The 22,138-nt window shown below is 44.8% G+C and overlaps 1 protein-coding gene across 1 annotated transcript in view; it reads left to right on the top strand.

Annotated features, from left to right (window-relative positions):
- Positions 1-22,138, top strand: part of DOCK5 (dedicator of cytokinesis 5) — a 189,667-nt gene that overhangs the window by 97,672 nt on the left and 69,857 nt on the right. The window contains exons 21-26 of the mRNA XM_036750130.1: positions 1,493-1,593; positions 6,362-6,496; positions 14,367-14,478; positions 16,233-16,303; positions 16,819-16,925; positions 21,320-21,456. Coding sequence (XP_036606025.1) covers positions 1,493-1,593; positions 6,362-6,496; positions 14,367-14,478; positions 16,233-16,303; positions 16,819-16,925; positions 21,320-21,456 — 663 coding nt within the window. The remainder of the gene's footprint in view (positions 1-1,492; positions 1,594-6,361; positions 6,497-14,366; positions 14,479-16,232; positions 16,304-16,818; positions 16,926-21,319; positions 21,457-22,138) is intronic.

The following is a 22,138-nucleotide window of genomic DNA, read 5'->3' as shown; positions in this document are numbered from 1 at the left end:
ATGTATTACTTTAGATTGTTACTCTTGGCTACCTCAATTCAGCAGCCCAGTTGGTGCACTCATTACCACTGGGAGATGTCCTCAGCTCCAAGAGTTATACCTTGGGTTCTGTTACATCATCCACCATCCATTTGAGTTTATTGAAATATTGCTGCTGAGTCTCCAGCAAGACTGTTTTTTTAGATCCAGCTTGTTCCTAGAGTCTAGCTCTCTATTAATGCAGCCTAAAGATCACATTAGCTTTCCTGGCCACCGCATTAAGCTTTTGGCCCCTCTTCAGTTTCATTTCAGCCATTCACTAAAACCCCTGGGCCTTTTTCAGACCAACTCAAGTATAGCTGTGGCTCCCCTTGCATGTATTTGGGAAGTTACTTTGGGAATCCCAGGGGGAAGACTTGGAGTCTGGTTTCCTAATTGGCCCATCATTTACAGCATTATAGATACAAGTACAGCAACACACATTTAACTGTCTATTGTATGCAGCTCACTGTGCCATAGTAGAGATCCAGGGTTTAAAGACAGCCTCCACCTCTTCAAAGTCACAATCTTGGAGCAGCACATTGCCAACACTTATAAACAAGTAGGCATATTTTGTGAAGTCAAAAAAAACCTCTGTTCAAATCTTGCCTCTGATGTATGATGTTGGCCAGGTCACTTGGCCTCCCTTGTTCTCAAGTCAACATTGACAAAAGGAAGAGATCTGATTAGATGGCCTGTAATGAAGGCCACCACGGCACAGTGGAACAGGCACTGACTCTGGAGGGAGAAGACCCTGGTTCAAATCTTGAGTCTTCTTAATCTCTCTGAGTCTGCTTCCTCACCTGTAAAATGAGGCAGTTGGACTACATGGCCTCATGAGTCCCTCCAGCTCAAAATCTATAAGCCTGTAATGGAAGAACTGGGTTCCCACTTTGGGTGGTCGATAACTATATGTCTTTGAGCACTTAACAGGCTCTGAACCTTCCCTCATCTATCAAATGAGGGGGTTGGATTAGCTGTCCTCAGTGGTTCCTTCCCGTGCTGTGGTCCAAGAATCATCAGTCACTGGGGGAGAGTAGGGGGGTGGGGGGGGGAGGGCACCTGATCAAAGCTCCTTCATTGATTGACTCAAAGCACTTAGACTTCACTATCCTCGCCCAGCACAGGATGGACAGAAAAGAAAACTCACAAGAAGGGCAGTTTATGGGAAAGCCTTGAGACTTGCATGGTGCACCTGGAGATTAGCCCAGACCTGGGGACCAGCGAGTTGCTTTCAGAAGGAAATTTACCAGGAAATCTTTTAGCAAGTCCCAACCTTGTTGTAACTCGCAGAGGCCTTTAGGTCAGCCCCAGATTTGGCTTCCCCTCAGTTTTAGAATGGAAAAGGGGGAATGGGGTGGGGGAGAAGATCAAGCCCAGATGGAGGGATCTGTGCTGAATGGCTCCAGCTGGGGCCCAGAATGTCTGAAGATTATGCAGGGCAACTGATCCTTATCATTGTCTTCTTTGGCAGGTATTTATTATCTCGCTGATAGGAGACATAAAGTTCCAGCATTTTAATCCTGTACTTGAAACCTACATTTACAAACACTTCAGTGCCACCTTGGCATATGTGTAAGTATCGTTGGGGGCTTGTGGAACTCGTGTGAGCTGTGTGTGTGTGTGTGTGTGTGTGTGTGAGTGAGAGAGAGAGAGAGAGAGAACGAACAAGCAGATTCCTGCTTAAGGCTACTGTTGTCAACAAAAAGTCTTGCTTCCCATTGTAGCTACCCTCACAAACTGCATTTCAGTCAGACTGGCCTATTTTCTATTCCATTCACTTAACATTCTATCTCCTGCCCCCATGCTTTTGCATTGGCTGTGTACCCCAAGGCTGAAATGCACTTCCTGCTTCCTCCATCGACCTGGGCTCAGCTCAGGTGCCACCTCTAATGGGAATCTTTTCTTAATTTTTCCTTTCCACACCCTAGTTCTTCCAAATCTCTCCTCCCTCAAATCATCTTTAAATTATTTACTTGTTTACATAAGGGGCAGCTTGGCAGAGTAGGGTAGAGAGTTGGCCTTGGAAGAAGGAAGGCCTAGCTTAGCATAAAACTGCCCAGATAACCAGGGCAAGTTGGTTAACCTCTCCATTCTTGGGGCAGCCCTCTATTGCTGAAAGTTACATAGAAGATACCAATATGTACTGGTACAAGAAGGTATATCAATCTATCAATAAACATTTGTTAAGCACCTATTATGTGCCAGGTTGGGACAGCTAGGTGGTGCAGTGGATAGAGCGTGGGACTTGGAATCAGGAAGATTCTTCTTCCTGAGTTCAAATCTGGTATCAGTCACTTATTAACTGTGTGACTCTGGGTAAGTCACTTCACCCAATTTGCCTCAGTTTCCTCAACTGTAAAATGAGACAGAGAAGAAAATGGCAAACCGCTGCAGTATCTTTGCCAAGAAAACCCCAAAAATGGGGTCATGAAGAGTTGTGTACAACTGAAATCACTGAACAGCAACAACGTGCCAGGCACTGTACTCATGAGTCCCTTATACCAATGAAATAAATCACGGCACCTATCACTATCCCTATATGTATTGTATCACCCAGGAGAATGTAAGCTCCTTAAGGGCAGGAACTCTTTTAGATTTTTGTCCTTGTATCCCCAGCACCTAGAAAGAGTAGGCACTTGGTTGATGAATGCTTTTTGAACTGAATTGAATGACATGGAACAGAACTGAAGAAAGTACCATCTCTTCATTCTGAGCCAGACAACAGTGGCAGGGAGGTTACCAAGGCTCTGTCCATATTTTCCCCTATGCCCAGCCTCTGACTCAAGAACAGGAGTGTATAATCTGGGGTCTATAAACTGTTTTACACACACACACGTGTATGTGCATGTGCTTATATGTGTGTATGTATATATCTATATATACATGTGTATGCACACACATGTGTATGCATACCTCTATATCAGTATGTACATATGCATGCATGTGTGTGTCACGTGCACACACACACACACAGATATATACATATAGTCATTGGTTTCCTTTGTAATTATTTGTATTTATTTATATTGATTTTAGATAAGCAAATTAATAATTTCAATAAAAACTAAAAATAAAATCCACTGCCAGAAACTGAATACTGGTAGTTAATATTTTACGGCACTTATCCTCCATCATCAGATCCAACATTGCCATGACGCTGGTAATTCAGGAAGTTGGTGGGATTTTCTTTTGGCCGATAGTTTCACTATCATTCTGCCAAGCTGATTTTTTTCTTTATGTGAAGCTTTGTTTCAGAATCAGAATGTTAATTATTTAACAATTTAGCAAATTGGGAATACAGAGATGGTTCTAGTAAATCAGAAAAGGTTGGCCTCTTTATTTTCTTCTAGCATAGTCATTTGGAGTTAGAAGAAATGAATGCATCCTAACTCTGCTCTTTGGAAGTTCAATGATTTACTTTTTAGTTCCTATCCTTTCTTCACTGTCCCAGGTACTTAATGCAACTTGTTAGCCCTTCTTATAGGTCTGCATTATAGTTTGCGATTTGGTGGATAAATTGTTAGGGACTGAGGGGATACAGAAATGATTGAGATGGTCCCTTTCCTTGAAGAGTTTACCATCCATTAGGATAGGTAAGACTTGCCTAAGTCATTATGATACCAAGGGGAATGTAAAGTTTCCTGGGAATACAAGGGAAGTGCTCTGAGAAGTAACAAGAAAGAATATAAAGGAGAGGGAGGACCCAGAAAATCATCTATTTACCAGTGAAAATATGCCAAACCTGATTTGTCCTGAGGACCCTTACTTGTAAATAAATTAAAAGTTCTATTTCTAAATGCTCGTTCCCTTTGCCTCACCTACAAAGTGGGGGTGCCCATCCCAGAAGATCTAGAGCTGGCTTTGAAGCTGGGAAGACCTGGTTTTCTGTCCTTTAACCCCTCGGTGCTCTGTACAGCTCTCAAAGGCAGTTGGCCAGAGGAGATGCCAGTCTACACTGGTAGGGGGAGCTTCTTCACCCAGGAGCTTCCATAGCAATGAATTAATTACTGGTCAAATCCCTATGCCTATATCTCATGGTTGCTGCTAGACACAAAGGAAATAGTTCAGTTTTTAAAAATTAAGCACCAGCTACGTTCTAGGCACTATATTTGCTTCTGGGGATACACAGAGAGAACCTGAAACAATCTCTGCCTGCCTGCCAGCCTGCCTTCAAGGAGCTTCCTTTCCCTAGAGCCTGAAGGAGATAAAAACACAGACACATAGAAATACTTTGGTTCCATCCTTTCACTGATGAAGGTGCCGCCTATCACCCACTATGACTCCATGACCACCCATCTTGGGCAACCTTTGCCCAAGTCTTTCAAAGAATCCTAACAGGAGATGCCACTCTACATGGCTTGGTGAGGATTTTAGTTCTCTAGTTAGAATGACTCTCAGCAGCTTACGGCTCAGTCAGCAATCAGTGTATAAACATTTATTAAGTGCCTACTATATGCTGGGCACTGTGCTACATGCTAGGGAGGCAAAAAGAGACAGAAGGCAATCCCTGCCCTCAAGGAGTTTACAGTCTATGGGGGCATTTACAATCTGAGTCCAGAGGCATCCCTTGTAACAAACAAAACAAAACAAAAAATTTAAAAGGAGGAAGAAGAGGGGAAAAGAATGAAGAAAAAATCTGCAAAACGAATCCTATGCAAATGCAGTATTCCTTTCAATGGTTAGCACCAGATTAAATTGCAGAATAGTTTTAAGGATTGAATTACTACGACTTTTTGTTGTTCCTTAGTCGTTTTCAGTTGCATCTGACTGCTCATGACCCTATCTGAGGTTTTCTTGGCAGAGAGACTGGAGCGGTTTGCCATTTTCTTCTCCAGCTCATTTTGCAGACGAGAAAACTGAGGCAAACAGGGTTAAGTGACTTGCCCGGGGCCACGCAGCTAGTACGTGTCTGAGGCTGGATTCGAACTCAGGTCTTCCTGAGTCCAGGCCTAGCACTCTACCCACTGCTCCACCTAACTGCCCTACAACTACTATGACTATCACTAATGATGATGATGATGGTGGTGATAATAGTGACTGTCATTTACGTAGCACGTTGAGGTTGGAAACCTGCTTTACATACAGCTTCATTTGATTCGGCAAGGTCCTGGACATATGAATATGATAGATGACACAGTCCCTTCCTTCATGGACCTTGGGATCAGCGGGGCGTGGGGGACGATGACCGCCACAAGAGTAGCATTCGTAATAATAATTAACACATCGAAGTTTGCCTTTGAGCAGGGATTAATTTCCCTTTATTTAATAGATGGGGAAATTAAGTCTTTTACAAAAATAATTAAATAAAGTAGAATCAGAATGGGGAAGAGGAGAAGTCCAGATAAAGAGCTCAGTTGGAAAATTGGAGGAGGAAGCCGAGGGTTTCAGCTGACTGAATTAGGGGCGGGTTCTTGGAAGACACGGCATGGGAACCAGACCTGGAAGGGAAGGGAAGCTTTCAATGAGCAAAGATGAGAAGGGAGTGAGGGCTAAGCTGGCATCAGAAAGATCTGGGGCTGTATCCCACTTCTGCCACCCTAGGCAAACTATTTAACCTCTCCCAGACTCAGTTTCCTCATCTGTGAGGTGGTGATAATAGAAGCCTCATCTCCTAGGAGTGTTGTGAGACTAACAGAATACATTTTTGTAAACCTTGAAATTCTACGCGGCCGTGACCCATAATGAGGGGTGTTGTGGCCCTGGGGGTGGGGTGAGGATGCCCTTTGTGAAGGCATATGGGAAGAAGAGAGTAGAAGCCTTGGGGGAGCACCCAGTGTTATAGTATGGCTGAATCCTAGACTATGTAAAGACGAATCATGGGAAGTAAGATGCCCTTGTAGGCTGGAGCTCGATGGGGGCGGGGCTTGGATGTTGGCAGTAAGGCACTACTGACGGGCTTTGATTTATCCAAAGCAGCTAGGTGACACAGTGGTTAGAGCGCTAAGGCTAGGAGTCAGGAAGCCACTCATTTAAATCTGGCCTCAGAAACTTTGAATTGTGTGGCCCTGGGCAAGTCACTTAACCCCTGGCTCTCTCGGTTTCCTCAAAATGGGGATAATAACAGCTCTTACTTCCCAGTGTCATTGTAAAGATTAAGTGAGCTAATGTTTATAAAGCGTTTAGCACAGTGTCCAAGGTTACAGGTTGATAAACTGAGTCACAAAGACTTGACTTTGCTTTTGCTTACTCATAGCAAAGTCTGCAAGAGATCTTAAGGGTCCTGATTCCCACTATCCAGTGGGTCATGTTTCCTTTTTATCAGTGGAAAAAAAAGTTGAATTAACATTTCACTTCATGACATGTTTTTTTCTCTCTTTCTTTCTTTTCTTGCTTCTCTAAGGAAACTCACCAAAGTACTGAACCATTATGTGGGTAACGCTGAGGACTCCAGCAAGACGGATTTGCTTTTTGCTGCCTTGAAAGCCTTGAAGTACCTCTTTAGATTTATTGTCCAGTCCCGCGTCCTGTACCTGAGGTAATGAATGGCACCTGCCAGTTAAAGCAATTTGCATCTGCCGATGTGGGCCCAGAAGCCTTGAACCTTAGAACAGGATTCTCAAATCCAGCCTCCTGGCCCATGCAAGAATACCTTGATAAGTGGTCTTCCAGCTCTTTCCTTCCCTTTCACTTGCCTTCCCTTCCTCCCTCAGCCATCTTCACTTCACTGCAGCTCTTCCTTCTTCCCTCTCCTTTCATCCCTCTTTCTTCCTTTCTCCTTTTTCCTCTCTCATACATAACTCCTCCCTTCCCCCTTCCCATCTTTTTTCCTCCCCTCATTTCTACCATTTCCCCACCCCTCTCCTTTCTCCCCTCTGCTTCTCTTTTTTTCTTCTCCCTTCCCAGAGATCTCCATCCTACTCATCCACCCCATGGCCCATTAGACAGTAAGCTCTTTGAAGGCAGGGTCTTCTTGTTCCTCATGCCCATGCGGTGGCCATTGCATACAGTAGGTACTGACTCAATGTGCATTGAAATAAAATGGAGGGAAACTCACTATTTGATAGGCAGCCCATTCAATTTTTGGAAAGTTAAGGAGTTACTAGAGGAACACTGCTGTTCCTAGGGTTAGGACCTAGACCTGTGGTTTACTAGTACATAGGGATTTGTTGTTCATCCTTCATTCTCCAAGAGGACCAATGGCATCAGGATGGGGATGTCTTGACTTGCAAGTGAATTGGATTTAAGTGAGGCAAGGCTGTGCAAAGTCATCAGCCTCATGCTCTCCCCCAGAATAAGCCCCATCGAGCGAAGCAGGTCAGCACCGTCCCTGCAACTTGTAGCCTTGGACAGCTGCCTAGAACATTGAGTAGTTAAGTGACTGGCCCAGGGTCACACAGCCAGGATGTATCAAAGGCAAGACTTGAACTCAGGTCTTTCTGGCTTTAAGGCCAGCTATCTAATCTATGCTACTCTGGCTCTTATTTGTAAAAGGTGCTAAACTTTTCATCCCTGGGACTTCGAGGAGTTAGTCCTAGGTCTGCCCTTTGAACCTTCTCAGAGTAAATCTTTTCACAACTGAAGATGAAGAAGACAGTGGCCAAAAGACCAATGCCTGTCAAAGCCTTTGGAAACTTTAAAACAGTGGTCCTCAAAGGCTGGAGATGTGCTAGTGCCCATAAAAGAAAATGTTTTTTGTTTAATATTAATTTTATCTTGCCCAGCATACCTAGTATGGTAAACATAGTCAACAAAACTGACCTCTGAACCTTACCTACTGACCTGGAAGTCCCAAAGGACTCAACAAAACCAGATGCTCACATTCAAGGGAAATCACATGATTCCCCCAACTCTCCCACTGTGTTGCCAAGGTCACTGCTTGGTGTACCACAGTCCGTCATGGCCCAGTGAGTGTGAGAACTACTGCTGTGGAAGACTCTGTCAATGTCATATCCCTCTCATTCTGGTTTTTTATAATATGCTGGATTTATACATTGACTGATTGATCAGCACTTATTAAGCATCTACATTGGGTGGGTACTGTGCTGGGCCCTGATGTGATGCAAATGCCAAAGTCATCCCTCAGAGAGCTCACTTTGTCCTTTTCATGTGCATCTTCAGTCTCTTCTTCACGTTAAGCAACCCAGGTTCCCTCTCCATTATTCACGACGTCATTTCAAGATACCTGAAGATGCTAGTTGTCTTCCTGTGATACATTCAAGTTGCCAATGTTCCCACCCCCCCCAAAAAATGAGGGTCCCAGAAATGAATTTCTGAACTGTTTATAATTCATTAAGGGCCTGTGAATTCACCAGTGGAGAAACTCCTTCCACCACCTCCCGACTCTAAATTATAATTGTCTGAGGCTCACAGATGTCAAGTGGCTTTGCCATGGTTGCACACCTACTTAATGTTCAAGGCAGGATTTGAACCCAGGTCTTTTCGAGTGCAAATTCAGAACTCAGTCCACTATGGTTTGAATAGGTGTCACCAGCTAGTCCCACCCTACTTTGAATAACCAGCACTTAATACAATGCCTGGTACATAGTATGAATTTTTTCTTCTTCCTTTCTTTCCCTTTTTCTTCCTTCCTTCCTTCCTTCCTTCCTTTCCCTTTTTTCTTCCTTTCTCTTTCTTCTTCCTTCCCTCCTTTCTTTTTCTTTCCTTTTTCTTCCTTCCTTCCTCTTTTTCTTTCCTTCTCTGATTTCATTGGTATAGGGAGCTCACTCAGTCACCCTCAATGCTACTCTATCTATGACACCATGCGCATTGCCCGTACCAGGACAGGATACAATGGGATCATTTCATTTGACTGCCTTAGTTTCTATTTTATCCATGAGGCTGCGATGAGTAACTTAGTCAAAGGCCTTGCTTCCAGACTTCATGTGGAGATTTGTTTTTGTTTGGTTGCTTTTTTTTAGTCATATCAAGCTTGCAAATGAAAATCTTTAAGTCTCTTTTGCACAGACCTTTCTATTAACCCCATGTCTCTCCTCTCTTGTACTTACGGAGGTGATTTTTTTAACCTGAGTACAGGACTTAGGATTCACTATTAAATTTCATCCAGCTCATTTCTGTGTTAGTGCAGGGAATGAGCGCACAGAATCCCAGGACTCTGGGCTGTGGTCCCTTTTACCCTCTTACCCAGACTTTCTGAATCTCGATTCAGTCATTCAGTGTATTGGATACATCTCCCAGATGTGTGTCATGTATAAATTTGACAAACCTACGTTCTGTGACTTTTCTCAAGTCCTTTATAAAAACATTGAACAGGATGAGGCTGAGATCCTGGAGATCTCCATCACAGACCTCTAACCCTGATGATATCAGTTAATGCTCTTTGACCTTTTCTGAACTAGCTATAAGTCCATCTAATTATCCAGGCCACATTTCTGCATCTTGTAAGTGACTTTATCAAATGGTTTGCCAGAATTCAGATATAGTATAGCCATGAAAGTACCCTGAGGAATAAATGAATGAATGAGTGAGTGAGTGAATGAATGAATGAATGAAAAAATTTTATTTAGTATGTACTTGTCTCCTGTCTTCCCTCCCATTGGAATGTGAGTTCCTAGAGGGCAGAAATCCGGCTTTCCCAGGCCTTTCTTTCTTTCTTTCCCCTGGTAGTGAGCACACAAGTATTTTTTACAAATACACAAGATAGTCCCTACCCCCAAGGAGCTTACAGTTCAACAGAGCAGACAATTCCAGTAGGAAAATGGTGACCTAGAAAAAGGGTGTTGGCCTGAGAAGGTTTGAGGAATGGTGAGTGGAGCCATCAGGCAGTCAATGAACACAGCCTTTCTAAAAACAGTGGTGGTGTTGATTGATTACTGTGCCTTGCACGGGGCTGGAGCTGGGCTGGGGGAGGCATGCCATTGAGCCTCCCAGGAAGATGGCCTGAAGTAACCTTATCATTTAAGTTTATCGGATCAGTTCAGCAATGCCGTGTTGATGATGAATCCTTCTGGCACCTGGTAATTACCAATCCCTCTTCTAAGTTCTTATAAACTGTGTGTTTCACTTTCCTGTCTAGAATTTTACTAGGGGTTAACATCAGGCTCACCAGTCTATACTTGCTGGGATCCACCTTTTTCTCCTTTCATTTTCCCATGTTCTATCTACTGCTCTCAACAGTTCTTTATAGCAAATATTCTCATTCCGCAACCACACCTGCACATTCCTTAAGAGTGAGTGGTAAAAATGAGACCGTGGAGAAAGCACAGGAGTAAGGCCGGCCCTGCTGCTCACTTCTCTATGTCCTCAGGCCAGTCGTTTAACCTCTCAGGGGTTTGGTCACTCATCTCTAAAATGGGAATAGGAGTATTGGTAGTCTTACTAATTACTGGTATTAATAGCCTAGATGACTTCAGAGCTTCAGAAGAGGTTCTTGTGGAGATCTAATGAGATATTGAATTTAAAAGGTTTTTTTTAATGTCATGCAAAAGTAAAGTGGTGTTCTTGTAACAATGTAATTAAATCTGTTAGAAAGTATCTGAGAATGAGGATAAGAATATCTGGCGTTCATGTAGGACTTTGAGGTTTGCTGGTATTATCTCATTTGGTCCTTAAAACAATGCAGAAGTGGGTGCTATTAGATTAGATTTGAACTCGGGTCTACCTGACTCAAGGAGGCTAGGTGGCACAGTGGATAGAATGCCAGGCCTGGAGTCAGGAAGACCTGAGTTCAAATCTGGCCTCTGACAGTGACTAGCTCTGTGACCCTGGGCAAGTCACTTAACCATGTTTGCCTCAGTTTCCTCACCTACAAAATGAGCTAGAGAAGGAAATGGCAAACCACTCTTGTACCTTTGCCAAGAAAAAAACCAACCAAATGTTATTATCAATATTGCTCCAAGTGTGACTTTCATCGTTCTTGGTTTGGGCCCAGAGTCTCGAGTTCATTCACCAAAGCCGGCCTTCTATCACACCCTCACCGTCTTGCCTCTCCATTCCCTCCTCACGGTGCTTGGCCGAATGGTTCTGCATTCTCTCTGCCGGATCTTGCATCATCTTCCTCAAGCTGCGGGTCTTTCCCTGCCTTGTCATTGCCCTCAACCAAGCTTTCGAAAAACCACAAATACCCATTCCCCATCTTCAGTGTTTTGGTCAAGCTTCAGCTCATTTGAGTTTTTCACCTTATTGACAAAATGTTATAGTTTCTGGTCATCCATTCAATTCAATACAAGGAGCACCTACTGTGCGCTGAGCATTGTGCTAAGTTCTGGGGATAGAAAGGCCCCTGCCCGGAAGAAGCTTCCATTCCCATGCCAGCAATGCTAGCTGGGCGCAAAGGGTACAAAGCTGGCTGTGTAACCTTGTTTTCATCTTTTCCACATGTTGTTTTCAGCTGTCACATCGTCAGCATCCCCTGGGCCACCACATTAGCCTCTCTCATCATTCTCTTCCTTAGCAGGATCATTTGTGGTTTTGTTATTAGAATTTTGTCTTTGAGATCCTCTCGAGTGCCCCTTTCTCCTTTTAGAGTCTCTGGCTCTGATGCTATAATTGTCATTTCTCTGACCTTTCGGAACTATGCTTTCCTCAGGTCTAGGATGCGTATCTAACAATGTCGATCACTCACTGCCTTAGGCTCAGACGGCCTGGCCATATTATCCTCTGGTACCTCTGACTTCTACCTCCTCACCTCTGCTCAGAGTAGTCTAGGGCAGCAGCCCCCCTCGTTCCTCCTTCTGCCTTCTGAAGGATAAGGTGGCCCTTTCCCCCCTTGCATAGAAGCATCTTTCCCCTGTATGTCCATACTCAACTACAACTTTGGTACACAGGCAGACGTTACCTGTGCTACAAAGAATTGTCATTTTGACACTAAAGTGGGTAATCCTGCTTCTCAAAAGCTGCTTCCCACAGCTTTAGTAAACCTCCAGCAGGAAATGAAAGAGACAGCAGATACCTGAGATTATCATGATCGGCAGCCAAGGTCAAAGCTCTTGTGAGCAATTCCAAGCTTCTTATAGCTAAAAAATCCCAAGCAGTTAAAGGTTAATTCCTCTAAACCACCATCAAATTTGCTAAAGACGGTAATAACAGCTCACCTTTCGATAGTGTTTTATAATTTCTCCATAAAACCCGTGTGAGATGTGTGTCCTAGCATTGTGTGTTTGTTAGGTTTTTGTGTAAAAGACTAGTGAGCTCCAGAGTCTTGTGAATAAGTAATTAATTTCCATCAAGGATAAGACGGCAGCATAATGAATAATGGTTAATCAGTACAGGGACAGAAGTCAGGAAGACCTGAGTTCAAATCCAGCCTCAGACATTGGATAAGTCACTTCATTGCCTCTGTTTCTTTATCTGTAAAGGAATAATAGTTGGCAGCTAGGTGACGTAGTGAATAGAGCTCCAGGTCTGGAGTAAGGAAGACCTGAGTTCAAATCCAGCCTTAGGCACTTGGTACCTGTGTGACTCTGGGCAAGTCACTTCTCCTCACTGAGGCAAGTCACTGCCTCAGTTTCCTCATCTGTAAAACGAGCTGGAGAAGGAAATGGCAAACCACTCCAGTATCTTTGCCAAGAAAACCCCAAATGGGATTATGGGGAGCCAGACACCCTAACCCTAACCCTAATACAGTAGAGTCATGAATAGTCAGGCACAAATGAAAAGAGTGAATGACTACAAGACGTTAATAACTGCACCGTCCTCCCAGTATTGTTGTGAGGATAAAATAAGGTAATATTTGTAAAGTACTGAGCACAATGTCTGGCACATAGTAGGCCAAACTTAAGTGACTTACTCATGGTATTAGATCTGAGCCTTGAACCAGGGCTTCTGATTGCTGAGTCAGGGTTCTTCCTATTGCCCTCCACTATGGAAATGTATCTCACGATACAAAGATCTTTCTTTTCTGATTGCTCACTTTTCGCTTTCTGTCTTTGAAACCCTTTCTCTGGCTTTGAAGGACAATGACCTTTTCTTTTGCCTGCTTTTCATGGTCTGGGTGTCCAAACTTGACCACTCCTACTTAGCATGAAGCTATGGCACTGGCTTTCCTTTCATGGTTATATACAAGAAAATTGGTGTTGGGAAAACTGTCAAGATTTAGAGCTGTTTAAAGCATAGGCTTCCTTCGGCCATGGTAGGTTCCTCTTCGTTCAGTTGGAGGACTTCAAGAAGCTACTGAATAAGGGCAAGAGAATAAACATTTATAGAGTGTCTACTTTGTACCAGGCACTGGGCTAAGAACTTTACAAGCATCTCATTCAACTTTTATCTATCAGCCATCCATCCATCCATCCATCCATCCATCTGTCTGTCTATCTATCTATCTATCTATCTATCTATCTATCTATCTATATATCTATATAGCTGTGTCTCTGATTGTGGGGCAGGTTATAGTTCCGATTGTTATTCAGCTACAGGTTGGACTAAAGGGCCCCTGAGATCCTTTTTAGTGCTGAAATTCAGGGATGCCATGATGGGGACCTGGGAACCTCCCTTTCAACATCTCAGTCCACCACAGGGAAACCCAGCCACTGAAACTAGCATTACCCCATGCCATGATGAAAACCATAGACCTACCCTTTGCCAGCCCAGCTCCCATATTGCACACTCCCTCTAGGTCTTAGACAACCCACCTCAGTAAGATGTTGACTCCCTCACCTCCCCTCCACCTGTGCTAGAGGTATCTCCCTCTATTCCAACCCTTAGCAGCCTTAGTTGGGACACTGTCTGTCCTGCTGTTTTTTCCTAAGGTGCTGAGGACCTTGCCATCTGACCTACCACTTTCCCCGCCAGAACCGAAGTGAACCTAAGTATGCCCTGGCCTTTCCATCTGCCGTGAATGAAAGCCCCTTTAATGTGTTGTCTCCGCAGTTCCTTCAGACCAGGGGCCATCTCGTTTTCTCTCTGTGTCCCCAGGGCTTAATAAATGGTTTGCCATTCCATGATTGGCTAGCTGGGGACTCTGGTTACAGAAGAGCAGTTACTAAATCATTTCCCTGCTTTCCTCCAGATTTTAACCATCTCAGGTTATGTAGCTAGATCCTGTCAAATCTAAAAGAATCTTATTAATACCTAATATTTACATAGCACTCTAAGGTTGGCAAAATCCTTTACAAATATTTCATTTGATCCTCACAGCTCCCCTGGAGGGTAGGTGCTATCACTATCTCCAAAAATACAGATGAAGTAACTGAGCCAGAGGTTAAATGACTCGACTACAATTACACAGCTGATAAGTATCTGAGGCTGAATTTTGAACTCAGGTCTCCCTGACTCCAGGTCCAGTGCTTTCTCCATCGCACCACCTAGTTTCCTCTTGCTTTCTGCCTCTATAGAAAGAGGAATAAACCATGAGGTACTGAGCATGCTCTAGATTTGTCGAGTATATGGATATGCTCTACGTTTCATTTGAGGTCAATTATTCTTTTACCTTCTCCCCTTTTTTCCCTTAGATTTTATGGTCAAAGTGAAGATGGGGATGAATTTAACAATGCAATTCGCAAGCTATTTCTCTCCTTTAATAACCTAATGGACAGACCCCTGGAGGAGGCTGTTAAGATCAAGGTTAGTATGATATTCACTGACCTGCTTCGTCTCACAGACTGGGCATGTTCCTGGAAAATTGCCTAGAAATAGATTTTTTTTTTCCCAAAAGGAATCAAAATTCAAATATACTAGGAGAGCTTGCAGAACTTATTGTGGAACTTTCTATGGATACTATGGACAATTTTCCCAATGCTCCTCTAGTTTTATCCATCTGTTATACACAAAATATATTTGCACACATGCCTTCACTTTTTTTTATGATGCATGTAAATTCAGAGAATTGCTAAAGGTACTGTTGCACGGAATCTTCCTATCCTTGGGGAGTCTCCCCTTCTGAAAAATGTCAAGCATTTGTAATTGTCATCACCACTCATTGGGCTTTCCTTCACTGTTCATTGATTCATTCATTCATTTCTCTATCATTCATTCAGTAAGCAAGCATCGATTATCTCCCTACTGTGTACAAAGCAGTGTGCTGGTTACTTAGGGAATTGAAAGATGAATAAGATACTTCCTCTGCTCATGAAATATTCACAGTCTAGTAGAAGTGATGAGTAATAGACACATAAATCAAGTTTTCAAAGGAAAATACGAAAAGTGCAAAAGAGAGGAATCAAATTGGCTGAGAGTTTTAAAGAAGGTAGAGGGTTGTGACGGCCCTGGGACCTTATACCTGAAGGTCCCTGGGGCCCGTTCTTTCTTGATGCCATCCTCCAGAAGGTCCCAGGGCTGCAGGAACTAGCTTCTTCCTTGGATGAATAGAAAACATCTTTTTCCAAAAAGAAAATGCTTTCTGTTGACTCCAAGACCAGGGGAGGTGAATATTGCTGACAGCTTAGAGAAATCAAACTCAAATTCTTTGTTGGGCGTTTGAGATCCAGGGCCCAGTGGGGTCCGCAGGGTCCTGCATGGACCTCAAGTTGGAAGGAATCTCAGAGGCCCGCTAGCCCAGTGCCTCATTTTACAGAGGTTAGAGCTGACATCCAGAAAAGTTAAACGGCTTATATAAGGTCATTCAGGTGTGCACTTCAGAGGTAGGATTTGAACCCAGGTCCTCTGACTCTTGGGCAGCTAGGTGGTACCATAGTGTACAGAGCACAGGACCTGGAGTGAGGAAGACTCACCTTCCTGAGTTCAAATCCAGCCTCAAGCACTTACTAGCTATGTGACCCTGGGCAAGTCACTTCACCCTATTTGCCTCAGTTTCTTCATCTGTCAAATGAGTTGGAGAAGGAAATGGCAAACCACTCCAGTATCTTTGCATTTCCTAATATATTCCCCTTTTCTCTTTGCAGAGAATAATCCCTTATAATAAATAAGAAAAAAGAGGGATATTACATGCAGTGCTCTGTATCCATAGGCTCTCACCTCTGAAAAGATAGGAAGGAGATAACTTTTCACCTGTCCTCTTTGGGATTAAGAATGATGATTCTAATTTCAGATTTCATTGTTTAATTCTTGTTATTATTTCTATTTACATTATTGTAGTCCTTGTGTGTGTTGTTTTCAAAATAAAAACCCTTTATCCACCTGTCCCTGAAGCCTGTTCCAAGATTCCAGGATCTCATTGCTTTTCTGTTGGGAATCTCTCTGGCAGCAAATTAAACACTGGACTTGTCCTTGGAGAACCTGAGCTTGAAGCCTGATTTAGCCCCCACTATCTGTGTGACTGTGAACAAGTCACTTGTTGTCTCTGAGCCTCAGTTCCCTCATCTCTAAAGTGATAGGATTGGGTTGGTTCTAGATCTCCACCCATCTTATGTTTCTTGCAGGGTGCAGCTCTGAAGTACCTTCCCAATATAATTAATGACGTCAAGATGGTGTTTGATCCCGTTGAACTCAGGTAAAGAGGGATGAGTCGGCTGTCCAGATGTAGCCAAGACAAGGCATTGACCCTGGGGCTGGCAAGGGAGGATGCCCTCATCCTTGACTTCACCAGCATCTCTACCAAGTGCACATGTATATCTGTAGGGACACAAATGAACCAAAAGAGGCACACCAGGCATTCCTAACCTACCTGAGGAAAGGCTGTGGGGGCCATATACCCAAGGGCCAAAGGAAGACATGGGCTAGGATCTACTTGGTATGGGGAAAGGCAGGAGGAGGGCCATTAGAGGTGGGTCAAGTTTTTGCAAGCCCTTGATGGAAGGGGATGTGTCAAGGAGAGAAAGGAGTATTTGTCCTGAGCTTCTGGGAAGGCTCCGAGAATCTGATCTTCCTTTTCCCCTTTGGAGAGAAGGGCTCCCTGCTGGCCCAAGTCCCAGGGAGGGGGTTGAAGGCCAGGCTGACCCCTGGAAGTGCAACCTTGGATAGGAGATGGGCGAGGAATGTCCCTGATGGGTCTGGTTCTCTTTGTAGCATCCTCTTCAGCAAATTCATCCAAAGCATCCCTGATAACCAGCTGGTCCGACAGAAGCTTAACTGCATGACCAAGATAGTGGAGAGTAACCTTTTCCACCAGACGGGTGAGTGTCATGCCAATTCAGCGTAAGTCAACCCAGCACAGCAGAGAAGACCTTGGATTTGGAGTCAGAGGGCCTGGGTTCCAATCCCAGCTCTGGCACATCCTCCCTATGGCAGGGCGATTGACCCTTCTGGTCCTCATCTTCCTCTTTACAGTGAAGGGGCTGGGCTGTATAAACTCTTAGCTCTTTTCCAGCCCTAACTTTGTAGTTACATTTTACTTGAGTAAGCCCTTCACCTCCCCGTGCCAATGATGGCCTGTAGGGTGCTTCTTACCCCGAGATCTAAGACCTTGTGATTTGTATTAGTGGAGGGCGTCCTGCCATATTGGAGATCATAGAGTCTCACTATGCACTTACCAGCCATGGAACCCTCCACGTCCCCTTTCTAGACCTCAGTTTCCTCTTCTGTAAAATTAGACCGTTGAGCGATGACCTCTGGGTTGTCTAACAGTGCACCCAGGCACTTTGCTAAGAACTGGAGAAAGAAAGAAAAACTGACAAAGTTTCTACCCAGAAAGAGCTAAATTTTACCAAGAAGGAAGATCCAAAACCCCTAGAACAGTAGTTCCCTCTGGGGGAATAGCCCTGGTGGGGGGGTGGGGGGGATGGGGGGAGGGTCCTTACTGGTCCAGAGCTCAGTAGAGGTTAGAGATTTATAGATATAGAATTGGAAAGGATGATATCTCAGAGGACAAGTAGGAAAATCCACTCATTTTATAGACTTGGAAACTGAGACCCAAGGAAGCTGAGGATTTGTCCAGGGTCATGGAGGTGGGAGTTGGACACAAGTTGTTAAGACTGCAGGGTCAGGATTCTGTACTGGGGGCTGAAATTCCAGCCCAGCCCCTTCTCGAGCCAACGTCCATTATCCCAGAATGAGTCACCAGGGTCCTCTCTAGGTATTGTTTACAGGTGCCCCAGGGAACCTGCTCTTCAGGGGAAGTTGAGGTCAGTTACTGAGTCTCTCTAGTTCCCCAAACATTCAGGACTTGCGTCATCTTTCTGAGAACAATCAACCAGTGTCCTCCTATGTTCACGGACCCTCCCCCTCCTCACAGCATGATGGAAAGAGAGGGGCAGACAGTGGGGAGCCTTTTAAGCACTTTCTTCTTATTCCCTGCATAGAAACCAAGGCAGGGAGCTTCAAACCATTCATTTAACAATAAGCGTTGAACCCTGCCCCTCCCAGGTGGCACAGACAGAGTCTGACTGGCAGTGAGGCTGGAGGCCTTGGTGGCTGTGATCTCGAGCCCCTTGAGACCCATGCAGACCTCTGCACTGACTTCAGGAGAACCTCAGAGTTAGAAGGAACCCCAGAGGGCATCCCTACGTACGAACAGGGTCTGCAGTGTCGCCAACTGGTGGTCACCCAGCCTCTGCTTGATGGCCTCTGGAGGAAGCACCTTCCAGGGCAGAACAGCCCTAACTGGTCAATGTTTTCCTGATCATGAGAGGACCTCTGCCTTTGGTTAACACCCTCCTTTGCTCCCCATTATGCCCTCGGGGGCCAAGCAGAACCAGGCTGGCCCCTCTTTGTGTACTTGGAGACATCTCTCACATCCCCTCCAGTTCTTCTCCTCTCTGGCCTAAGACTTGGATCATAGAACTAGAGTTGGAAGAGAGCTTGGAGGTTATCTGGTCATTTTACAGATGGAGAAACTGAGGCCCAGAGTGGTAGAATGATTTAACCAAGGCAACAGACCTACCAGAGGCAGGAGAAGAATCTACAATGGTTCTTTCCACTCTAGATGTGGCTGGGTGATACAGTGGATAGAGTACTGTGCCTGTAGTCAGGAAGACCTGAGTTCAAATCCAGCCTCAGAACTTACTAGTTTTGTAACCCTGGGCAAGTCACTTTACCGCAGTCGTATGCCTCAGTTTATTTATCTGTTAAATGGGGATAATGGCAGCACCTCCCCCCCCCATTGTTGTGAGGATCAAATGAGATAATATTTGTAAAGCCCCCGACACATAGTAGGCACTGTAAAATGCTTGTTTCCTTTCTACCTACCCTGATGATACTCTCGGATTATTATTTAGTAAAGCAATCAGATTTAGAGCTGGAAGAGGCCCCACCATTGCACAGATAAAGAAACTGAGGCACAGAGAGGTTAATGCAATAAATACATTTACAATCCTGCCATTTTGTCTGCAACCAGGGGTCTTACTAAAGGTCAGCATGCCTTCCCCCTTGCCCTCTCAGCCTTCCCGTATGCTGGGCTCTCCAGGTCCTGCCTCCTCCTGGGAGCCTAGCCCTGAGAGGTGCTGGTGTAACCCCATGGAGGGCAGAGATTGCTTCATGCTTGTCTCTGTGCCAGTGCCTGGCTTAAGTAAGCTTGTGCTGTTGGATCTGATTTTACTGAATTACAAATAACCACAAGTACAGCAAACACTTATTAAGCACCTGCTGTATTTAGAGCACTGGGCTTAGCGCTGCAGAGGGTAATGTTTAAATAAGATAGTTTCCAGCCTACGAGGGGTATGACACCAGCACCGATGGTTATAAACTAGAGTATCCCAAGGGTTATGCAAGGCCTGAGGGTGTTCTCCACTGAGGCAATGAAGGAGAAAGTCTGGAGGAGACCGAGTTTGAGCTGGATTCTGTTCAGCAATGCTCTGCCCCAGATATGCTCGGGAGCAGGGTGTTTCAACAGTCCGGCTAGCAGCTGCTGTGGGGGTGTGAAACCAACAACAACCAGCTCACAGAACACTGCAAGCCCAGGTTCTTTTGATCTGCTTTACTAAGGAAAGCAACGTTAAGGGGTTAATAATCTTACTTTAATCCAGCATACAAATATCATTCACTTAGCTCAGGGGAAGAAGCCAGCACCCTGAACTTCAGAGCAAATACAAGCAAATTACAAACAGACCAAATACAATTCATAGCTACCAAGAAAACCATCAAAATCTGAGTTCAGCCGGAAGGCCCTCAGAGCAGCTGCCCAGAGTCCCGCGCCTCCAGGAGTGAGAGCCTTAAGCAAATAGCTCTGTTCTCCCTTTTTATACAGTTTCAGATGTCATCAAACATCATCTGAGCAACCAGAACTTAGGCTCCTATGATTGGCTCTGGTGTTAGCACCTCCCTTCATTGGCCCTACCTTAGTTACCACTTTACACCCACATAGGCTTAGCACCTAATAGATAGGGGTTTGGGCCTGGGGCTTAGCACCTAGTAAGACTCAATCAAAGACACTGAATTAATCAAAGAAAACAAAGGCCAAACTCCTCAAGGATCCCCAATACACAGGGCTGAAGGCAAGGTGGTGGGAGTATGCCAACCAAGACCACTGGGAGAGGTGATAAGCCTTGTTACCTTCTGTGTGACCCTCCTCTCTGTCTCATAAGTGGAGCCCCTGAGCCCATCATGGGGCTGAAAGAGGACAGACGTGCCCTCCAAGTGGAGTGGACAATCCACAGGAGATCTCCAAGCCCTCAGAGAGGGGGGGTGATGACCCTCTTTACCCTCATGAGCCTATACAAAATTAAAAGTGTATTCTTCCACTGTGTCCTTGGAATAGTTTCTTCAGGCCTCAGTTTCCAAAAGATGATTAGGCTGGAAATTCTGAAAAGGCGCCTTCCAACTCCAACATTCCATAAACCTGAGTTTATATTAACATATAAATTTAGTTTTAATATGTTATTGTAGATTACATGTTATATTATATAGAAGAGATACTTATATTAACATGTATTAGTTCATATTAAAAAAGTCCCAGCTCTTTTAAGCTATGTGACTTTAGGTAAGTTACTTTCCCTATCTGAGCCACAATCTGGATATTGAACCTCTACTGATGATGTTTCAGGGATCATGAAGTCCAGACTTGCCCTGCTCTCCAATTGTGTGTCTGAGTTTATGCATTAATTCATGTGAAGAATTATGCCCATTTTGCAGATGGTAAAACCAAGGTTGAGCATGATTAATCATGTGCCCAAAGTCACAACTAGTAATCAGCTGAGGCAAGATCTGAACCCAGGCCTCCTCACTCCAAGCCTCAGGTTTGGTTCGCTGCCTCTCCATGCAGAAATTTGATGTTTTTGAAGCAAAAATTGTGAATAAAAGGAAGGGGAGGGAAAGGAAGAATGAAATGAGGGAGAGGAGAAAGGGAGGGAGGGATGGAAGGAAGGAAGGAAGGAAGGAAGGAAGGAAGGAAGGAAGGAAGGAAGGAAGGGAGGGAGGGAGGGAGGGTGGAAGGGGGAGGGAAGAAGAAAATAAAATGCACATAAGGCTTGCTGTGATTGTCTAAGAAGACACCACAGGTGGCTTGACTAGGCTTGGACCCCATGAGCTCAGCAACAAGTCTTTGGTTTGGCCAGAGAGCAGAGCTCTTGCGTGTTGCAGAACAGCTTTGCCACTCCCAGCAGGCAGCCTGTGGTGTCCCCATTTCCTTCCTCAGAGTGCAGAGATGCTCTGCTGCCCCTGCTCATTGACCAGCTCAGCGGCCAGCTCGATGACAACTCTAACAAGCCTGACCATGAGGCGAGCTCACAGCTCCTCAGCAACATCCTGGAAGTGCTGGACAGGAAGGATGTGGTGAGTGTTCTTCCCCCACCCGCCCTGGGCCAAGCTAGCCGTGTGCTGGGCCTCAGTGCTGGGGAGATGATGATGCTGCCAGCTCCCTGCTCTCCCTCTTTGTGGGTCTGAGCAGGCCCCACCCCCGAGTGCAAAGTCCCCTCTATTGCACCTTCCTATGCAATCTTGTAGCTCAGTCCAGCTCGCCAGACATTGTTCAGTGAAAGCTAACAGGGGACCTACCCTCTCATAACTTACAGTTGAATGTGGGGAGGGGGAGATGACACAAACAGGTAAATAACTGGAGTAAAGTTTAGAAAGTGGAAAAGAATAGGAAACCAGAGTGGTTTTGAGAGGTTTGGGGAGGGAGAAATTGTTTCTAGTGGGGTAACTAGGTGGTGCCATAGACAGAGCACTGACCTGAAGTCAGGAGGACCTGAGTTCAAATCCAGACTCAGACACTTACTAGCTGTGTGACCCTGGGCCAGTCATTTAACCCTGATTGCCTCCAAAAGAAAAAACAATTATTTCTGGGAAAGAGAACCCCAGAAGCTTCTGTAGAAGACACTTTACCTAAGCTGAACTTTGAAGGAATTGTGGGACAGTGTGAAGAACTAATTGGGAGTCATAAGCTCATAGGATTTAGAGCCCCAGAGGCCATCCCACCTCATTTTTCAGTTGAGGAAACTGAGGCCCAGAAAGA

Source organism: Trichosurus vulpecula, chromosome 3 (assembly GCF_011100635.1).
Source record: "Trichosurus vulpecula isolate mTriVul1 chromosome 3, mTriVul1.pri, whole genome shotgun sequence".
In the NCBI taxonomy this organism is placed as follows: Eukaryota; Metazoa; Chordata; class Mammalia; order Diprotodontia; family Phalangeridae; genus Trichosurus; species Trichosurus vulpecula.
Note: the sequence above shows the minus strand (reverse complement) of the source record. Positions and strands in the feature narration are given on the sequence as shown.